Below are 17,603 nucleotides of genomic sequence, written 5' to 3'. Positions count from 1 at the left end.
ATAATTCAAAAAGACACATGCACCCCAATGTTCACTGCAGCACTATTTACAATAGCCAGGACATGGAAGCAACCTAAATGACCATCAACAGATGAATGGATAAAGAAGATGTGGTACATATATACAATGGAATATTACTTGCCATAAAAAGGAACGAAATTGGGTCATTTGTAGAGATGTGGATGGATCCAGAGACTGTCATACAGAGTGAAATAAGTCAGAAAGAGAAAAACAAATATCGTATATTAACACTTATATGTGGAACCTAGAAAAATGGTACAGATGAACCGGTTTGCAGGGCAGAAATAGACACAGATGTAGAGAACAAACGTAGGGACACCAAGGGGGGAAAGTGGCGGGGGGTGGGTGGTGGTGACGGGATGAATTGGGAGATTGGGATTGACATGTATACACTAATAGGTATAAAATGGGTAACTAATAAGAATCTACTGTATAAAAAAATTAAAAATTCAAAAAAAAAGAAGCAAGATGTATATGCATAGTACATGTGTAATATACATAAGAGAAAGACTAAGAAAAAAGTAAGGGCACTTTTCTTATTTGTTTTCCATTCTTATGTGAAAAATTGCTAAAGATAGTTACAGACACGGTGTCCATAGAATATACTATTGCTTCATTATAAATGCTCTGTAATTTTTTTCAAAATGCTTCTAATTTATCTGATAATGTAAGTTTCAAAATTAAATACCCAGATGATATTAAATCATATAGCAATTTTCTTGTAAATATATTCAGATACAAAAACCCCATATAGGTCCTTTCTTTCCCTTTTTAATATTTCTGGTATTTTCACTTTAAGCTCTGCATAAATTAACCTGACTTCACAATTTTCAAATTTTTGCATTACTTTGGAGACATATAAATATTATCATCAAAATTATATAGTGTTATTTAACTAAAAATCTACCAGTATGTGAGCCACTCTGTTTAAATTATTACTAAAATTCTAAAATCAAGTTTATAGCTGGGTGGTTTGAATATATGGGACACTGAATTTTCAACTTTGCTGACTTTTTGGAGGTGTTACTATAAATCAAACACCAAATAAAGTCCTTGCTGAAAAATGGCAAGAAAATTACAGTTAGTGCTTTATTAGAGATAAACACGGCTACCTTATATTTTTGTGCTTGAGTATATATGGTCCTAGATTTATTCTTTAATTTAAACCAATTATTGGAATGCATTTATAACCTGTTATTCAATTTGTTACATACCAGTTAGCAATGTCCTTGTGAGCTACTAAATTTTGAAGAAACGCTTGTAATCCTAATTGTCTATCTTCTAAAAAGTCGGCATTGTAATTATCTTTAAACCAGCGTTTTGGTGGAAGTGCTAATCGAAAGCCTGGAAACATCTCTTTTAACTGAAAAAGAAGAAAAAAGAAGATACAATGTTCAACTCAATTATATGAATTCTATAAAATCTATCCTGTTGACTATGTGAAACTATTCACATAACAAGCTTACAATAGAAGAATTAAATTCAGCTATGCTTTTTCTGCCTTGGTTGTTTTATTTCTTGATTTCTACCAGTTGTGTATGCATAGGAGTTACAGTTGCTCCCTGTCCCTGCTAACACGTGGCACTGCCTGTCTTTTTAATGTCAGCCATTCCAGTGGGTGTGTAGTAGTATTTCACTGTGGCTTTAATTTACATTCCTCTCTTGAATGGTGTTAAATATCTTCTCATGCGCTTGGATCTGCGTATCTTCTTTGGCGAATTATCTATTTAAATCTTCTGAACCCTCTGCTTTAAAAAAACTGGGTTACTTGTCTTTTAAGTTGTCAGAGTTCTTTATATATTCTAGATAGAAGGCCTCTGTCAGATATATGTATGACAAATATATTCTCTCAGACTGTGGCTTGATTTTTCATGTTAACCGTCTTAACAGAGCACACTTAAAAAATTTTAATGTAACCTAATTCATCCATTTTTTTCTTTTATGGTTTATGCTTTTTTAGATACTATCTAAGAAATCGTTACTCACTCCAAGGTTACAAAAATTTTCTTTCACGTTTTTTCATAAGATGTTTATAGTCTTAGCTTTTACATTTTGGCTTACGATAAATTTTGCATATTTGGCTTAAATTTTACATTCTTAGGAAAGACTCTTCCAACTTTTAAGCTAGGTTAGATTTCCCTTTATACACTCTGGTCAAGTGACTATAACTGGATAACAAGTTATCTCAAAACTCAGTGGTGTAAAATAACCACTTATTAGGCCATGGACTCTGTGGGCTGGTAATTTGTACAGGGAATGGTGAGGATGCATTGTTTTGTCACAATGAATTAGAACCTCAGCTGGAAACTTGAAGTTGGGAGCTGGAAGCCACTGAAGTTCATTCCCACATATTTATACTGGATCATGCTGCTTGTTGGCTGAGACATTAGCTGGGGCTGTCAGTCACAAGCCTAACATGGCCTCTCCATGTATCTTGGACTTCCTCACAGCATAAAGTCTGGGTTTCAAAGGGGAGCATCCCAAGAGAGAAAGCCAGGATGAAGCTGTATGCTTCTTATGATCTAGCCTCATCATCCCACAGCATCAGTTCCACTGTCCTCTATTGGTTAGATCAGTCACAAGCTCACCCACGTTCAAGGGGGAGAGGAAACAGATTCTACTTCTTGATAGTCAGTGGCAAGATTCTGGAAGAGCATATGGGACTGAGAATATTGCTGCATACATTTTTAGAAAAGACAATCTGCCACACATTCTCAAATCATTATTTTTTAAATGACATTTATCACGATGTAAATTAAGTAACGTTTATTTAATTTTGGACTCTTCTACCAGACCAGTCTTCTAAACCTTGGTTGCACATTGGAATCACCCAAGGAACTTTGAGTAAGAACTCATAATACAGACACTTTGTGAGGGCTCTATTGTAGAACAGCTCCCTCTTTTCTGAGGATAATTAATGAGGATCTTGTATTAATGACTGTGTCCTATCTCTGATATATTTGCATTTAATTAGTTGGGATATGGCCTGGGCATTGTAATTTTAAAAAGTTTTCCAGGGAAGCCCAAAGTACAGCTAAGTCTTAGAATCATTCTACGTTGCAATGATTGTCTTATTCATAGTTGCACCCCCAATGTCTAGCATAATGCCTGCTACATTACAAGCAGCCAACAATTTACGTTCAATAAATGAATGAAATGAAATCATGTACTGTTCAAATTTCTATACTTAAATATAAGACAAAATATCACAATGTAAGAAAAAAGACTAGCAAAAGAGAAAATTCACAGGGTAAATTGCTAAGTAAAAATATAAAACATAAATTCTGTCTATATTTCTATCCTGAAAACCCTGATTTGATTTCAAGATGTAAACAGATAATTTTGGCCTTGGTGTCTGGTTGTTTACTGTGTATGCAATGCAAGTAATAAAAGCCATAAGGAGAAAATAAAAATAGTATTTTTATTAATTTCAAGCTTTAAAATTTAAATGTCACATATGTCCACATGCATGGTTAGATTTTTTTCCCCTAAAAAAATAATCCTCAGAGAAGAGTGAGTTGCTCCACATTTGAGCCCTCACCAAGTGTTTATATTATGAGTGCTTACTCAATAACTTTATTTTGAACAAAGGACAATTTGAGAACTATACATTAGCTTGAAATAACTTTAGTAAAGGCTAGTTTTTATATTTCATTAAATTAAACATTAATAGATTTCCTGTGAAATGACATCATAATAGGCATTTGATGTTTCCATAAAAAGCCTTTAAAAAAGTAATGCACATAAGTTTTGGATTAAGCTGGAGAACTGAGTACACTCATCTAATTCTCTCTTTCTGCAGCCCTGCTAAAACTACAGTGAAGAGAAAAAAAAAACATAAAACAACATACTGGAAACCAAAAAGTAGAGAAGAGAGTAGCAATTGACTCAGGAGAGTGAAGAAAACCCAAACTGCAGAAAAATTTATACCAGGTTTATACTTACAGAGACCTCAAATTGCTTACAAAGTGGCAGCACAAGGCAGGAGATTGGAAAACACTTCTCTGGAGAGTCTGATCAATCCAATAGGAAAGATCTTAAGATCCTGACATCAGAAGTTCTCCAACACAGCCCTCCTTCCCCATTATACAGTGAATCTTAAAGTCAACATAAGCCTCACCCATGGAGTAAGAGATTCCAATTAGCTTTTAGTACCCAACTTTTAATCATGACTAGACAACCAGAGAGAATTACTACACACTATTACTTAACATGGAAGACAAAGACAAACAGAAAAAAGTAACTCAGAGAACACAGACAATACAAGGAGAAAAAACCATAAAATAATAAAAATACAAATAAAAACAATCACTAATACACTCAATGGATTAAGATACTACATTCAAGAAATAAGAATAAAATGACCAAAAACAGGGACATTCAGGGAATAAAAAGGTGGTTTTAGAAAGAAATAAGGAAATCTCCTTCGAAATAGCAAAAAAGAAAAGGTAGTAAAGAAAGGGGAGGAAAAGATCTGGAACCAGCCCAAATGTCTGTTTTACAAGAAAGGTTACAGAAAGAGGGAACCGCCAACACAGAAGGGAGGAATTCATTAATAAAGCAGTTCAAAAACATTTTTCTGATCTGAACCACATAGGTTGCTCACAGAGTGTACAAGATAATAGAAGAAAATAACTTTACAAAAAGTCAGTGTGAAATTTCAGATTAATGACAGAGAAGATTCAACAGACTTCTAAAGAAGAAAAAAACAGCTGACATACAAATGATTAGGAGCAAGAATAGCTTTGGGCTTCTCAAGGGTAATACTCAACACTAAAAGCGAGATGAAAATAGCTTAATGTCTTCAAAATTCTGAAAAAAATACTTCCAATCTATGATTCTATACCTAGCCCACATTTCAATCAAATACGAAAACTGCATGAGAATATTTTTAGACATGTGGGGTCTGAAAGACATCACTTCCCATGTAATCTTCCTCAAGAAGCTACTAGGGGATTAGTTCTACTAAAAGGAAAGATTAATTCAAGAAAGAAGACATGAGATAAAGGAAATAAAATCCAACAAAGGAAAAAAGTGAAAAAAATCCCCAGAAAGACAGTAAAAGGCAAACTTAGGACACTACTTATGAACTGCCTGATGTCAATCAGTTCAGGACAGTTCAGGACAGTGTGACCCAAGAGACAGACATGTTGAGGATTACCACTGAATTTCTTTTTAATGAGAGGATCAAATGCTTGGTTGAGCTTAGCCCAGATTTTCATATGAGCTTGGCTTGTCTTGACAGTGAGCTGATAATGGTTCTGCTCCCTCCCTATGCTCTGCTGTGTGGAACCAACTGAGAATAATCATTTTACCTCACAGAAATACTCAGCTTTGACCTAGTCTGCAACCTGGGAGTAGAAAATTGCGAGCTTTTAAGTAGAATATAGAGAAAACCCTACTCTCATGACCATATTTCTGCAAATTATTCATCACCAGCCTGCCCTACAACCCTGCCAGATGCCTCAACTCTGAAAAGCTCTATGTGTTCCAGATCTTGCTCATGACTTTGCCCTCTGACTTTCCCAGAGGAGGCTCTTAAAAACTCCTAGAGAAGCTGAAGCCAGATTATAACCCAGGAGATTAAAAAAAGAGGGATAAAAAAAACACTAGCATTCTATAGAAAATTTTCTTTCTAAATAGTGTTATTTTAACTATGTTAAATAATTTTTTTAATATTATCAATTTACTATTTTTTTCCTCCTAGTATAGATAAATGGAAAACATAAACTCTTCAACATTAGAATCAGATCTATATAGTTTCTATATAATACCAAATTCCTAGCACAGTGCTGAACTCAAACTACTCACTTCACAAATACTTCATGATTGGTTTTATAAAATAAAGATCCTAAGATTTTACTTTATTTTTAACAATTACAGAAATAATAACTACCATTTAAACTGTGTGGCTGCTGGTGCTTGACACACATTTTTGATTCTTGCCAGTAAAATCAGGTGATGGGTGGAGCTCTTTCTGGTACCTAGAAGACTGACACAGACACTTATCAATTTTAAGTGTCCAACTCAGAGTATCAAGGAGATATTTACTAGATTTAAATTAAACTTCTACTAACATCTTTCTTCAAAAGCTTAAGAGCTATCTAAATCTCAGCTTACCTAAGATAAATATTTTGGCAATAAAGATGAATCTAGAGAGACCAAGGGACATAAACACTAAATAATAGTTGAGTCCTGAAAAGAAAAATAAGAAGTCATAAAGGATGAAATAGCTCAAAATTGAAACTATTAGATACTGTATGAACAAAAATTATAACAATTTCATAAGAAAGCTAAGAATTCCACTTTAGTATCTGGTAACTTCACGAATTACTTTGGCCTTCTTGTTTGTTTAATCATTAAAAAAAAATAAACAGAAGTAAAGAATTACAGGTTTTTAAATTGTGAATACAAAAAGAACTCAGAAACAGAAAATAAAATTTACATATAATGGTAGAAATATATTAGAAATAATACTTTTAAGTATTTTGACATGTTGCAAAAAGTCATCTTAACAATACCTTAATTAAGGATAAAATAGTTCAGCATTTTATATTTTACCTTTTCATTCAAACTGAGGTTTTCAGAAATGGTAGAAACTTTTTGGCATCTGGACAGTTGCAAAGTCACATAAATGGAGTTTCCCACCACCAAACATTTTAAGAATATACCAACTTGAGAAGTTCTGAGTATCCAGGAAGAAGGTGGGGGGAGGTGGCAGATGGGAAAGAATAGGACCAGTAAAGTTTTCTCTACTAAACATATGTCAAAATTAGGGAATAATATGTGGTCCAAGTTCAGCTTACTTGGCCTCTCAGAAGTATCATAAATCACTTGCTTCTTTTGGAAAAATGCTCTTTCTCTTGGTTTCTTAAATACCAATTACCCCCACCTGCCCCTCATGATTTCTCTCCAGCTCTGTGAATGCCCCAGCTGCTGTTTTTCTACTAACTCTTACTGCAATTAACTCAATGAATTCCCTAGTGTTGGAAATTTAGGTTGGTTCTAATTTTTTAACTATTAAAAACAAAATAAAACATGAACAAAGAAAACAACAATACATAAAGCATCATGATAAGTATCCTTAGGGCTAAATCTTGCTCATATCCATAATTTATTATATAGGATAAATCCCAGAAATGTGATTGTGTCAAAATTATGCTCAGCTTTAGGGTGTCCTCTAGGAAGACTCATGTTTCCAACAATGGATAATACCATTTAAAGCCTGTCAACTTGACAGGTGAAAAATTGTTTAATTTTCTTTTCTTGGAGTACTTATGATAGTAATTTATTGGTCATTTATATTTTTTCTGTGGATTACCCCATTCATATCATTTGCTGAATTTTCTATTTTTTTAACTTATTTTTAAGGGTACTTAATATACTGAGGTTTATTATTATTGTCTTTGTCTATTTCACACGTGCAGTGGGCAGAATTCTAGAAGGCCCTAGGACCTTTGCCCCTGGTGTTGCCTCTGTGTTTTGTTTTTACACAGGAAAAGAGATTCTGTAGACACAATTAGGGTTACTATTCAGTTGACCTTAAGATAGGAAAATTATCTAGGTAAGCCTAATCTTATCACATGAGCTCTGTAAGGGTAAAGGTTTCTTCCTGGCTGGTGACAGAAGAGAAAGTCAGAGATATTCAAAGCACAAGAAGGACTTGACCGTCTCTTCCTGACTTTGAAGATGGAAGGGCCATGAACAAGGGCTGAAGAACAGTCTTTATGAGCCAAGAATAACTTGGCTGACAACTAGCAAGGAAACAGGGACTTTGGTCTCACAACCACAAGAAACCAAACTCTGCCAACAACCAGAATGACACTGGAAGCTGATTCTTTTTCAGACCCTCCAGGTAAGAGGCCAGTCAAGCCAACAGCTTGATTTTGACCTTGTTTGATCTTAAGCAGCAAACCCAGCTGAACACTCCAAATCTCTACATAATGAACAGGTAAGTTTTAAGTCACAGCTTGTGATAATTTGTTATACACCAATAGAAAACTAACACAACGTGCTAAATTTTTCTTTCTTGTTCATTCTTTTGTAGTCATATGATTTAGGGGGTCTTATTATACATATACGTCTTTTCAAACTCACAAGATTATATAAATAATCACTTATATCTCTGTTGCCAATTTTAAGGTTCTCACGTTTTTAATATTAAAAATAATTTTTTGTTTCCAATAAAAGGAAGTTATGCATAGAGATGAGACTTCGAACTATTAAAGTTAAATGAAAGTTAATTTTGTTTGGAAATAGCAAAGACTTGACTTCGCTCAAATAATTAACAAGGAAGAAAAAACACAAATATAACAGAACTCCAGGAACAGATAATAATTCAAAACTGATAAGTCAGTTTTAGATTTATTAAAGTACTTACTTTATCATTAAGTCTAGAGAAGTCAGTGTATCTTCTAAAAACTACCCAGCTTTCTTCTGGACTCTTCTTTACTAGTATTTTATATACCTATGCAGAGAGAGCGAGAAACAGAGAGTTTTAAAATATATTTATGTAAAAATATTTAAAAATTCAAACCAAATAATTTAGAAACTTTTATTTGACAACCCAGATCATAACAATTAATATATAAAAAATATCAGAAATTAAGACCATCAAATGTTCAAATAATCAAATGTAGGTACCAAAAGCAAGATTTTTTCTTAAGAAACATGACTGACATATTTGAGGCAAAATGCTTTTTTGCTGAACACTAATAATAAATAAACTTATCAGCCTTCAAAATATATTTTATGCTAATATATTCTAAAATTAATAAAAGAATCAATCATGCTTGAAAAAACTTTGAAAAATCTTGTCTTATATAGTTGACTTAGTTTTTAAATTCAGTAACTGCCAAGCAAAGTTTTCAAATAAATTTGATGATGTTTTAATCTTCAAGGCTGAAATACAAGGTAAAAAATACCCATATTAGATAAAAGTTTACATTTATATAATTACATACAATCATCTAGGCTATTGAATAGAAAAACTTGGTTGAAGCAAGTCAATATTTTAAGAAGCATATAAGAAAAAGCTAGATCCTATTTTTCATAAGTATAATTTTGGAAGTACTATTTATAACAGAATCTCAGAGAAACATCTCCTGGTAGTTTTTGGTACAGTGTTTTGAGCTAAACTATATACATGACATATGAAAAGTACTCAGTAACTATCTATCACATGAGTGAAACTCTCTTAAAAAGAGTAACTTTTTTTCTTAAAGTCTGCTGTGCAATAACTTTCAATTGTAGCTCTAGAGCTGCACTCTAACCACAGGTGGCTATAGAACACTCAAAATGTGACTAGTCCAAATTGACACGTACTGTGAGTGTAATACAGACCAGATTTCAAAGACTTAGTATGAAAAAAGATGTAAAAATATGTCATTCAAATGATTATATACTGGCTGCATGTTGAAATTATATTTTAAGTATATTAGGTTAAACAAAATACATTACTAAATATAATTTCACCAGTTTCTTTTTACATTTTCTTAACATGGCTACTAGGAGAATTTAAATTACAAATATGACTCATATCATAATCCTATTGGATGATCTAGAGACAATTCATTATTTAGGGACTGTAGATCATCCTTACCATTTGATTTTTCTCCCTTACAGACTTCTTTTTCAGCTTTGAAGGGAGTCAGCAAGGGTTAGGATGAATCCCTTTGTTTTGAAGTAAATCATAAGTACTTTATCTTTATTACATTTAAAGGTGAGGAAGAAAATTATCTGGATACCCTGTGAAGTCTCCAGACAGCCCTGATGTAAAATAGTCACGAAGGGGATACAAAGAAAACATTCTTTTTAGGAGTTACTAATTTAAATTGACTTCAAAACTTTTGACTATGAATAACTGATGCGTGATACAAGTCAACTTCATATGATAATTAGGTTTATCTATATGTAATACATACCAGCTTTATTTTCCTGTTTTAAAAAATGAGCCCTTTTCTAACTAAGTCACTCTTTACAGTGGTCCCTAAACATTCCTGTTTCTCTAGGAAAAACAAAGAGGTTTTCATTTTATCTTTTCTAGAAAGCTCTCTTTTCTACTTGTTTAAGTAGTGCTTTCAATGAAAACTTTATGGACAGTATTGATCATTGCCTCCTCTATGTTCTAATAGCAGTTATTGTCTCTACTCTTTATTTGAAACTTAGTATATACTACTTTGTACTGTCTAACTTGTTATGTACTCCCTGTTTTAAGTAAACAACAACAAATGTAGATGCATACACTAATCATAAGATACATACAGAAAAGTGCAAAAATCTTAAGTATATAACTTAATGAATTTTCAGAGTAAACACACCATGTAACTAGTACTAAAAGCAAGAAACAAAACATTACCAAAGAAGTCCACCTCATGACTCTTTCCGATCCTACTCACCACCCCTCCTAGTCACTTTTTGTTTTTAAACACTTTTCAAAGTCTTGACACTCTCTATATAAGATCTTGCCAGTTTGTCCTAATACTTTCTTCAGTTAATAGATCAATTTAAAGAAATATACCAAGGTAAAATTATTTTACAAACCTAAGACTCCCAAGCTTGTAACTCCAGCTTAGACTTCTACCCTAAACACAATACCGAATATAGAAATATAAAATACATATATGTGTGTACACACTCACATGCACATACACATACCTGACATCCCCATTTTGATGTCTAACAAACATCTCAAACCTAGCACTTCCCAAAACAATTCTTGATCTTCCCCTCAAAATTTGCCATCTCGTTAAATGGCAACTCTGTTCTTCACATTGTTTAGACCAAAAACTTCGGGATCACCTTTGATTTCTCCATCTACCACATCCCAAGGCTCTACCTTCAAAATATATCCAGAATCTGATCACTTCTTAGGACCTCTTCCACCACCTGGTCCATGCCACCATCATGTCTCCCACGGATTACTGTAGAAACCTAACTGCCTCCTGCCTCTATTCTTCCCCCACAAAAATCTAATCTCAATTCAGCAGCCAGAATGAGCCTTTCAAAAAACTAAGTCAGATCATCTGACTTTTCCTTTTAAAACATTTTCAAGATTCCCATCTCATGCAGAGTAAAATCTAAAGGCCTTATAAAGGCTATGTACTCTACTTGATCTGGGTGTCACACTCGCCCGCCTTTACCTGTTACCTCAGTTCGTACATCTCTTCCCATTGCTTATTCTCCTGTCAGCCACAAGGGTCTTGGCAGTTATGCCACCTGTCTGGAAAGCTTTCCCCCCCAGATATCCCATGCTAACATCTTAGTGCTAACATCTCTTCTGTGAGGCCATGACTGACAACACTATTTAAATTGCAACTCTAGTTTCAAGAACCTGTCTATTTCCTTACCCTCTTTTCTTCCTCCCTATAACACTTATCACCATGTGACATACTAGCATTAAAAAAAAAATACTTTTCTATCTTTCATTCACTCAGTTGAGTTGCTGTCCCAACATTACCTGGAAGAGGGCCTGGCACATAACAGGTACTCCAAAAATGTCAAATTAATAAATAAGTGACTATGACTAATTTCATATTTGCCACTTATTTCTTCCTCTGTATTGTCTTGAAAGAGTTTATATATCACTGCCTTAAATCTGCCTATGAACTTTTCACACATGTCACCTCAATGAATGCTCATTCCTTCGTATGGAAAGTAGGTCAATGTAAGGAAATGAGCCACCAATTTATTATAACTTCCAAAAATCACTCGCAAAAAAGCCAGGTCCATGCAGATTTCCCATCATATCATCAGTCTTACAATATTTGAACTCTAAAGACTGCCTCTTCATAAATTATTTCGATATTTTGTTTCTTGGTGGTCCTTCCATACTATCATAAATTTACAGCATGAAATGTTGAAATAAATAGGAAATCATTACTTCAAGAAAATCCAAGAGAAAAAACAGTTTGAAAGAACAAGTTTATAAATGAATTTAATTTAGCAAGGTCACTGGATGCATAAATATATAATAACATATGAGACCAAAATATATAAACTCGCAAAGAACAAATAGAAAACATTATGTCTAGAACCTCAAACGACATCCATACCCAGAAATAAATCTTACCAAAATATGTATGACGTCTTCCCTGAAAACTACAGAATATTATTAAAAGAAGTTAAAGACTTAAATAAATGGGTTAGGTTCATAGATTCAAAGACCTAGTACAGTAAATATGTCAGTTCTCCCTACATAGATTCAATACAATCCCAATGCAAAGGGCCAAGACAATCCTGAAGAGGAACAGCAAAGTTAGAGTAATTAAGTTACCAGATGTCAAGACTATCATCAGGCTTTAGTAATCAAGACAGTGTGGAATTGGTAAAGCAGGGAAAAATGGAACACAGAATCAGACCCATACATTTATGGTCACCTGACTTATGACGTAGGCAACAGAGTAAATGCAGAGGAGAAAGAGTTGTCTTTTCAATAAAAATTTGACTTTAGGGAGAAAAAAAATGTGTCTTGACCCTGACCTCACACCACGGACAAAAAGCAATTCCAGATGGTTTACAGATCTGTCAAAGGTCCAACAATAAAGCTTTTAGAAGAAAACATAGGACAACATATTTTTAACCCAAGAGGAGGCAGATTTTATTTTATTAATAAATTTATTTATTTTATTCATTTATTTTTGGCTGTGTTGGGTCTTCGCTGCTAGTGTGTGGGCTTTCCCTAGTTGTGGCGAGTGGGGACTACTCTTCGTTGCGGTGTGTGGGCTTCTCATTGCGGTGGCTTCTCTTTTTGCGGAGCACGGGCTCTAGGTGCACGGGCTTCAGTAGTTGTGGCTTGCAGGCTCAGTAGTTGTGGCATGTGGGCTTTAGAGCGCAGGCTCAGTAGTTGTGGTGCACGGATTTAGCTGTTCCGCTGCATGTGGGATCTTCCCGGACCAGGGCTCGAACCCGTGTCCCCGGCATTGGCAGGCGTTTTTTTAATCACTGAGCCACCAGGGAAGCCTGAGGCAGAATTTAAAAAGTGCTAACCATAAAAGAAATTTAATATACTGGACTATATTAAAACTAAGAATTCTTGATTATCAAATGCACCATTAACAAAGGCAAACCACAGAGTGAGAGATGATAGTCACAATACACGTTCTCAAAAAGGACTTATGCCCAAAATGCATAGAAAACTACAAATCAAAGTGGAAAAGGCTTTCCAAAAGAAAAATGAACAAAGGTCTTGAACAGACACTTCAGAAGACAATACCCAAATGGCCAAAAAAAAGTATTAAATGCAAATTAAAACCACAATATGGTATCACTCTACCCACTAGAATAGCTAAAATGTAAAAGACAGAAAAATACCACATGTTGGGAAGATGTGGAGTAACTGGAACTCTCATACACTACTTAAAGGAGTATAACTTAGTACAACCACTCTGGTACATTGTTCATCAGTATCTTCTAAAGCTGGGCAGATGATCCAGCAATTTTACTCCTAGGGAGCTATCAAAAAGAAATGAGTACATGTGTTTACTGAGTGATAAGTACTAAAAGGTTCACAGCAGTAGTATTTGTAAGAGTCCCAAACTGGAAATTATCTAAATGCTCCTTAACAGTAGAATGGATAAACTGTAGTATATTCACATAAAGGAAGAACATCAGTAATAAAAATGAGCTGCCTACAATTACATGCAAAATCAAGGATGAATCTTACAAACATAATGCTGAAGAGACCATACCCAAGAGTACATACTCCATAAATTCCACTTACATAAAGTACAAAAATAGGCAAAATTAATCTAGGCTAATAGGAGAGTGGGCATTGACTGAAAGAGAGCATGGGGTGAGGCTTTTAGGCTGTTGTAATGGTCTGTTCTTGATTTGTGTGCTAGTTTCACAGCTGTGACTGGTTTGTGAAAATTCGTTCAAGTAAAGCAAAAGTTCACTACGGCATGACAACTTAAGGGTTATAAACCATTGGAATTTTATGTTCAAGAAGTTACAAGTATAGGCTAACATCACTTAACACAAATTTAGAACACAGGTTAATCAATTTTTCATCTTCTACTGATGTACAGCAGAAGTCAATACTCACAGTAAATTTAGCTCTTTCTTCCATCACCTCATAACCCAGGATAATAGGTGTAGAAGGTCTATCTTCCAAATTCACTGTTTCAGGATTTTGTTCTTCACTTTCTCTTGGTCTAGCAGAATACTCAATGGAAGAATCTGCACCTGTAAATTTAGTCCTAATGAGGGGACTGCTACAGACAGATGAAGTGCTTTCCATTTGATCAGGTACACTTGTCTGTTTAAAATTACCCATATTTGAGTCTTCTAACTGGCCTTTGGAAGAGTTTGAGCTTGTTGAGATACTCCCAAAAGAAGAACTTCTTTGGTTTCTGTTGGTTGCAAAACTGGAAGCAGAGTTCCCTATTGGCATGGGAACTGGGACATAAGGAGTTGCCATCTTCTTTTGGCTTTTGCAACAAACCTGCACACTTCTGAGTTCAAACAATTAGAGAACAAGTAATATGCAATCCATTATTTTCTTCTTAGGAATTCACTACCTAAAAATGAGAAGAACATATTGAAAGATTAGTCTTTAATCGGGAGCATTATCCAAAAAAAACCCAAAATGCTCATATCCATTTCTTTTAATTTCGTGACACTCTATTACTTTATTTGGAATGAAAACATGTCCCAAACCTCTTCCTTTAATCCCAAAATGTCATCTCTAAGAACTCCCATTTTTAAGGTAAGGAGAGCAGAAATATTCACACCCTTTTTCTTGACCTTGATCCTTTTTTTACCCACTTTATTTCTTCGTGATGGATTTCTATAACGTCCATTGTAACCTGATCTCATCTATATGAGTTGCAAAGAGGAAAAGTGATAAAGACCGTCCGGAAACTTTATTCTCTGCTTATGATCCTGACACTACTAAATACAGTACAGGAAGGGAAGGGTAAAGGGAAGGAAAGAAAGGGAAAAGAATTATTCATATTTCCTTCTGATTTAATTAGTGAAACTGAACAATTACCCTGAGTAATGATAGTGAGCCAGAAGCTTAGACACCTTGTAAGATAAATAATAACAGTTCTTAAAGCAACGGTTTATTAAACCCAGGATCAAATGGATTAAAAAAAAAAACTTAGTCAAATTACATTAATCAAATAAACCCCAAAGAACATTAAACATATATCCAAAAAGATTAAATGAATAAAAGTTTAAATATTCTTCAGTTTCTAGATCATCACTAATTCTGCTACGCCATAAAGTGCAGGTATGTAACCAATCTTCAAAACTATACTCGGTAAGCTCTGTTGTCAAAAGGACGAGTTTATCTTGCCTCAGAATAATTTTGTAATAATACAAAGAAAAAAGCTTTACCACTAAGTTGTTAACGAATAAACTAAGAAATGGCGATAACTACAGACCAGGGAAATGGCACATAACAAGAGGTCTGTCTATCCAATTACATCTACGCAACCCTACTGGTGAGAAAGGTAGGAAACAAGCCGCTCAGACTGACAGATGCTGAAATAAAAATTTTAACCCAGCACGTGGCTCTGGGCTACCTTCCCCATCATCAAAGATTCAGGAAACTTGAGCTGCTGATTCACCGCTCCTCGGTTCCGCCAGATGGCCTCCCCCAAAAGAAGTAAATAAAAGTCTGAAATCTCAACCTCCTCACCTCCTGTAAGGTCGCCCCGCCTCCAGTCATTCGAATGAATACCTGAGGCCGCAGGGCTGGCGCGGGGGGCGCTCAGACAAATACAGTCATTGACCTTGCAAAAACGTGAGCGCTACCCAAACGTTAGAAAAACGTACTGGGCTCATTAAGAGTGTCTCCACTTTTGCCTTGGCATCGACATGCTCTGAGGACGGACATCTCAGTGCTACTCTGAAAAACCAAGGGCAGGTGAAGTGTCCCGAGCCTGAGCAACACGGTGGGCGAGAGAAGTCGGTGGCGAGAGCAAAGTGCAGAAGCCCGGGCTCAGCTCGACCCCAGGAGTGTCTGGTCGGTGTCTGATCAGGCCAAGGGTCTTCGGCTTGGTGGATGGCAAGACTCACCGCTCCCGGGTCTCCTTGGGGCCCCAAGACGGTCCCGCCTCCGCCGCCCGGTGCGCAGCCAGCGCCTCCCAGACGCCCGGCGGAGTTGGCGGTGGCCTGAGGTTGGCCTGGAGCTCCTGCCGCGTACGCCCACCCTCCTGGGGAGCCGGCCCGCCGCCAGCCAACCGCAGCGCAGGTGTCACTGCACGAGCGCCCAGGACAGCGCCCGCTGCCCAGTCCCTACCTTAGCCCGTTCCGCGATCCAGCTCGGGCGCGCTTCCCTGGGACGGTTAAATCCGACCCTCCTTAACCGCAGCTTTCCGTCTCCACCCACCACACCGAGAGGCCTCACGTGACCCCCCTTCCAGAAAACAGCCGCTCCCTGCCTCTGCCCGCCTCCGCCCGGGCCACAGGGCCCAGGATCCCGGCGAGGTGGAGGGCGGGGCCGGGCGGGGCCGCCGCTCCAGGAAGTGACGTCACGCCAAGGGCGCCGGCCCCCAGAGGCACAAGCCGGAGTTGCGGGGCTAGGGGTCTCTGGCACCTAGGTTGAAACTACTTTTGTGGTAAGAATTTCACCTTCTTTTCCACAGCTTTATTTTTATAAGTTAACTTTTGAGAAATGGAGACTACGGTACCTAGTTTGCCCAACAGGTGATGAGAAGACTGCAATTCCCGGGAGGCACTGCGGCCAACATTGGACGGGGCTTTCTGCTCTGCATCATGGGACTTGTAGTCATCACCAGTTTGGGCTGGTTCTACTAGGTTACAGATTAGTTACAGAGTTAACAGCGCTTCAAGGGATGACAGTTGATTCTGAGTGAGAAGATAGAATGCTCCGCTGCAGCCTATTCGTCCTACATGATTCAGAACTCCTCAGTGGCAGAGAACTGCTGAAATTCTTCAGTGTGTTAGTGGTGGGTTTTTTGTTTTGTTTTGTTTTTACTATCTCAAGAGCAATTTTATCTCAAATAATATGGTATTAGGCTTGTTAGACGTGCACATTTAAAGAGCTGAAGATGATCAGGAAAGTCGTTCTTTGATAGTCAAATACTGAAATTCAGACCAGTCTGCAGGTCTGTTTATCATTAGAATTGAGCAATTTGATATAAAAATCATTCCATGATTTCTAAGGCTTTGGAATATTACGAAGACTCGGAAAAATTGATAGTCGTAATTTCAAAATGCACATAGGAAGGTAATCTGGTTTGTGGCATAATAATGGTTTGGGGTTGATAATATTGCTCTTCCAGTGTGAATGAGACATTAAAAGAGAATTCTGTAGAAACAGTAGACTAAAACATGAGGTAGTTTTCAGGACAGACTTGGGAGTCTTGGCTGTGAGGTGGCAGTTATATCTATGATTTCTGTAAGTTAATAAAGGTATAGAAAGAAAAGAAAAAGGAGCTTTGCAATATTTTCCTCACTTGTGGTCAGGACTGCAGGTGGTAGCAAAAGATACTTTTGATGTCCGTGTGGGAAATCTGATAATCTTAATATCAAGGAAGCTGAGGAATATTAAACTTTTAAGAAGTAAAGGCATAGAGATATCCCAGTTAGGAGGAGAAAAAAGATCTAGG

The 17,603-nt window shown here is 36.3% G+C and overlaps 1 protein-coding gene across 3 annotated transcripts in view; it reads right to left on the bottom strand.

Moving 5' to 3' along the window:
• Positions 1-16,476, bottom strand: part of SNX16 (sorting nexin 16) — a 35,430-nt gene extending 18,954 nt beyond the window's left edge. Inside the window, exons 1-5 of one of the 3 annotated variants that reach the window (XM_082601747.1) lie at positions 16,271-16,476; positions 14,293-14,540; positions 14,066-14,205; positions 8,402-8,488; positions 1,236-1,384 (exon numbers count right to left, since the gene is read on the bottom strand). In XM_082601747.1, the coding sequence (XP_082457873.1) occupies positions 1,236-1,384; positions 8,402-8,488; positions 14,066-14,205; positions 14,293-14,440 (524 nt within the window). In that variant the 5' untranslated portion in view covers positions 14,441-14,540; positions 16,271-16,476. Of the gene's footprint in view, positions 1-1,235; positions 1,385-8,401; positions 8,489-14,065; positions 14,541-16,047; positions 16,101-16,270 lie in introns of those variants that run through there. The other 2 variants (XM_082601745.1, XM_082601746.1) reach the window with 2 other exon arrangements.
• Between the last annotated feature and the right edge of the window lie 1,127 nt (positions 16,477-17,603).

This window comes from Mesoplodon mirus (assembly GCF_964341445.2).
Source record: "Mesoplodon mirus genome assembly, chromosome: 16".
Taxonomy (NCBI): domain Eukaryota; kingdom Metazoa; phylum Chordata; class Mammalia; order Artiodactyla; family Ziphiidae; genus Mesoplodon; species Mesoplodon mirus.
This window is presented reverse-complemented; position numbering and strand designations above follow the sequence as displayed.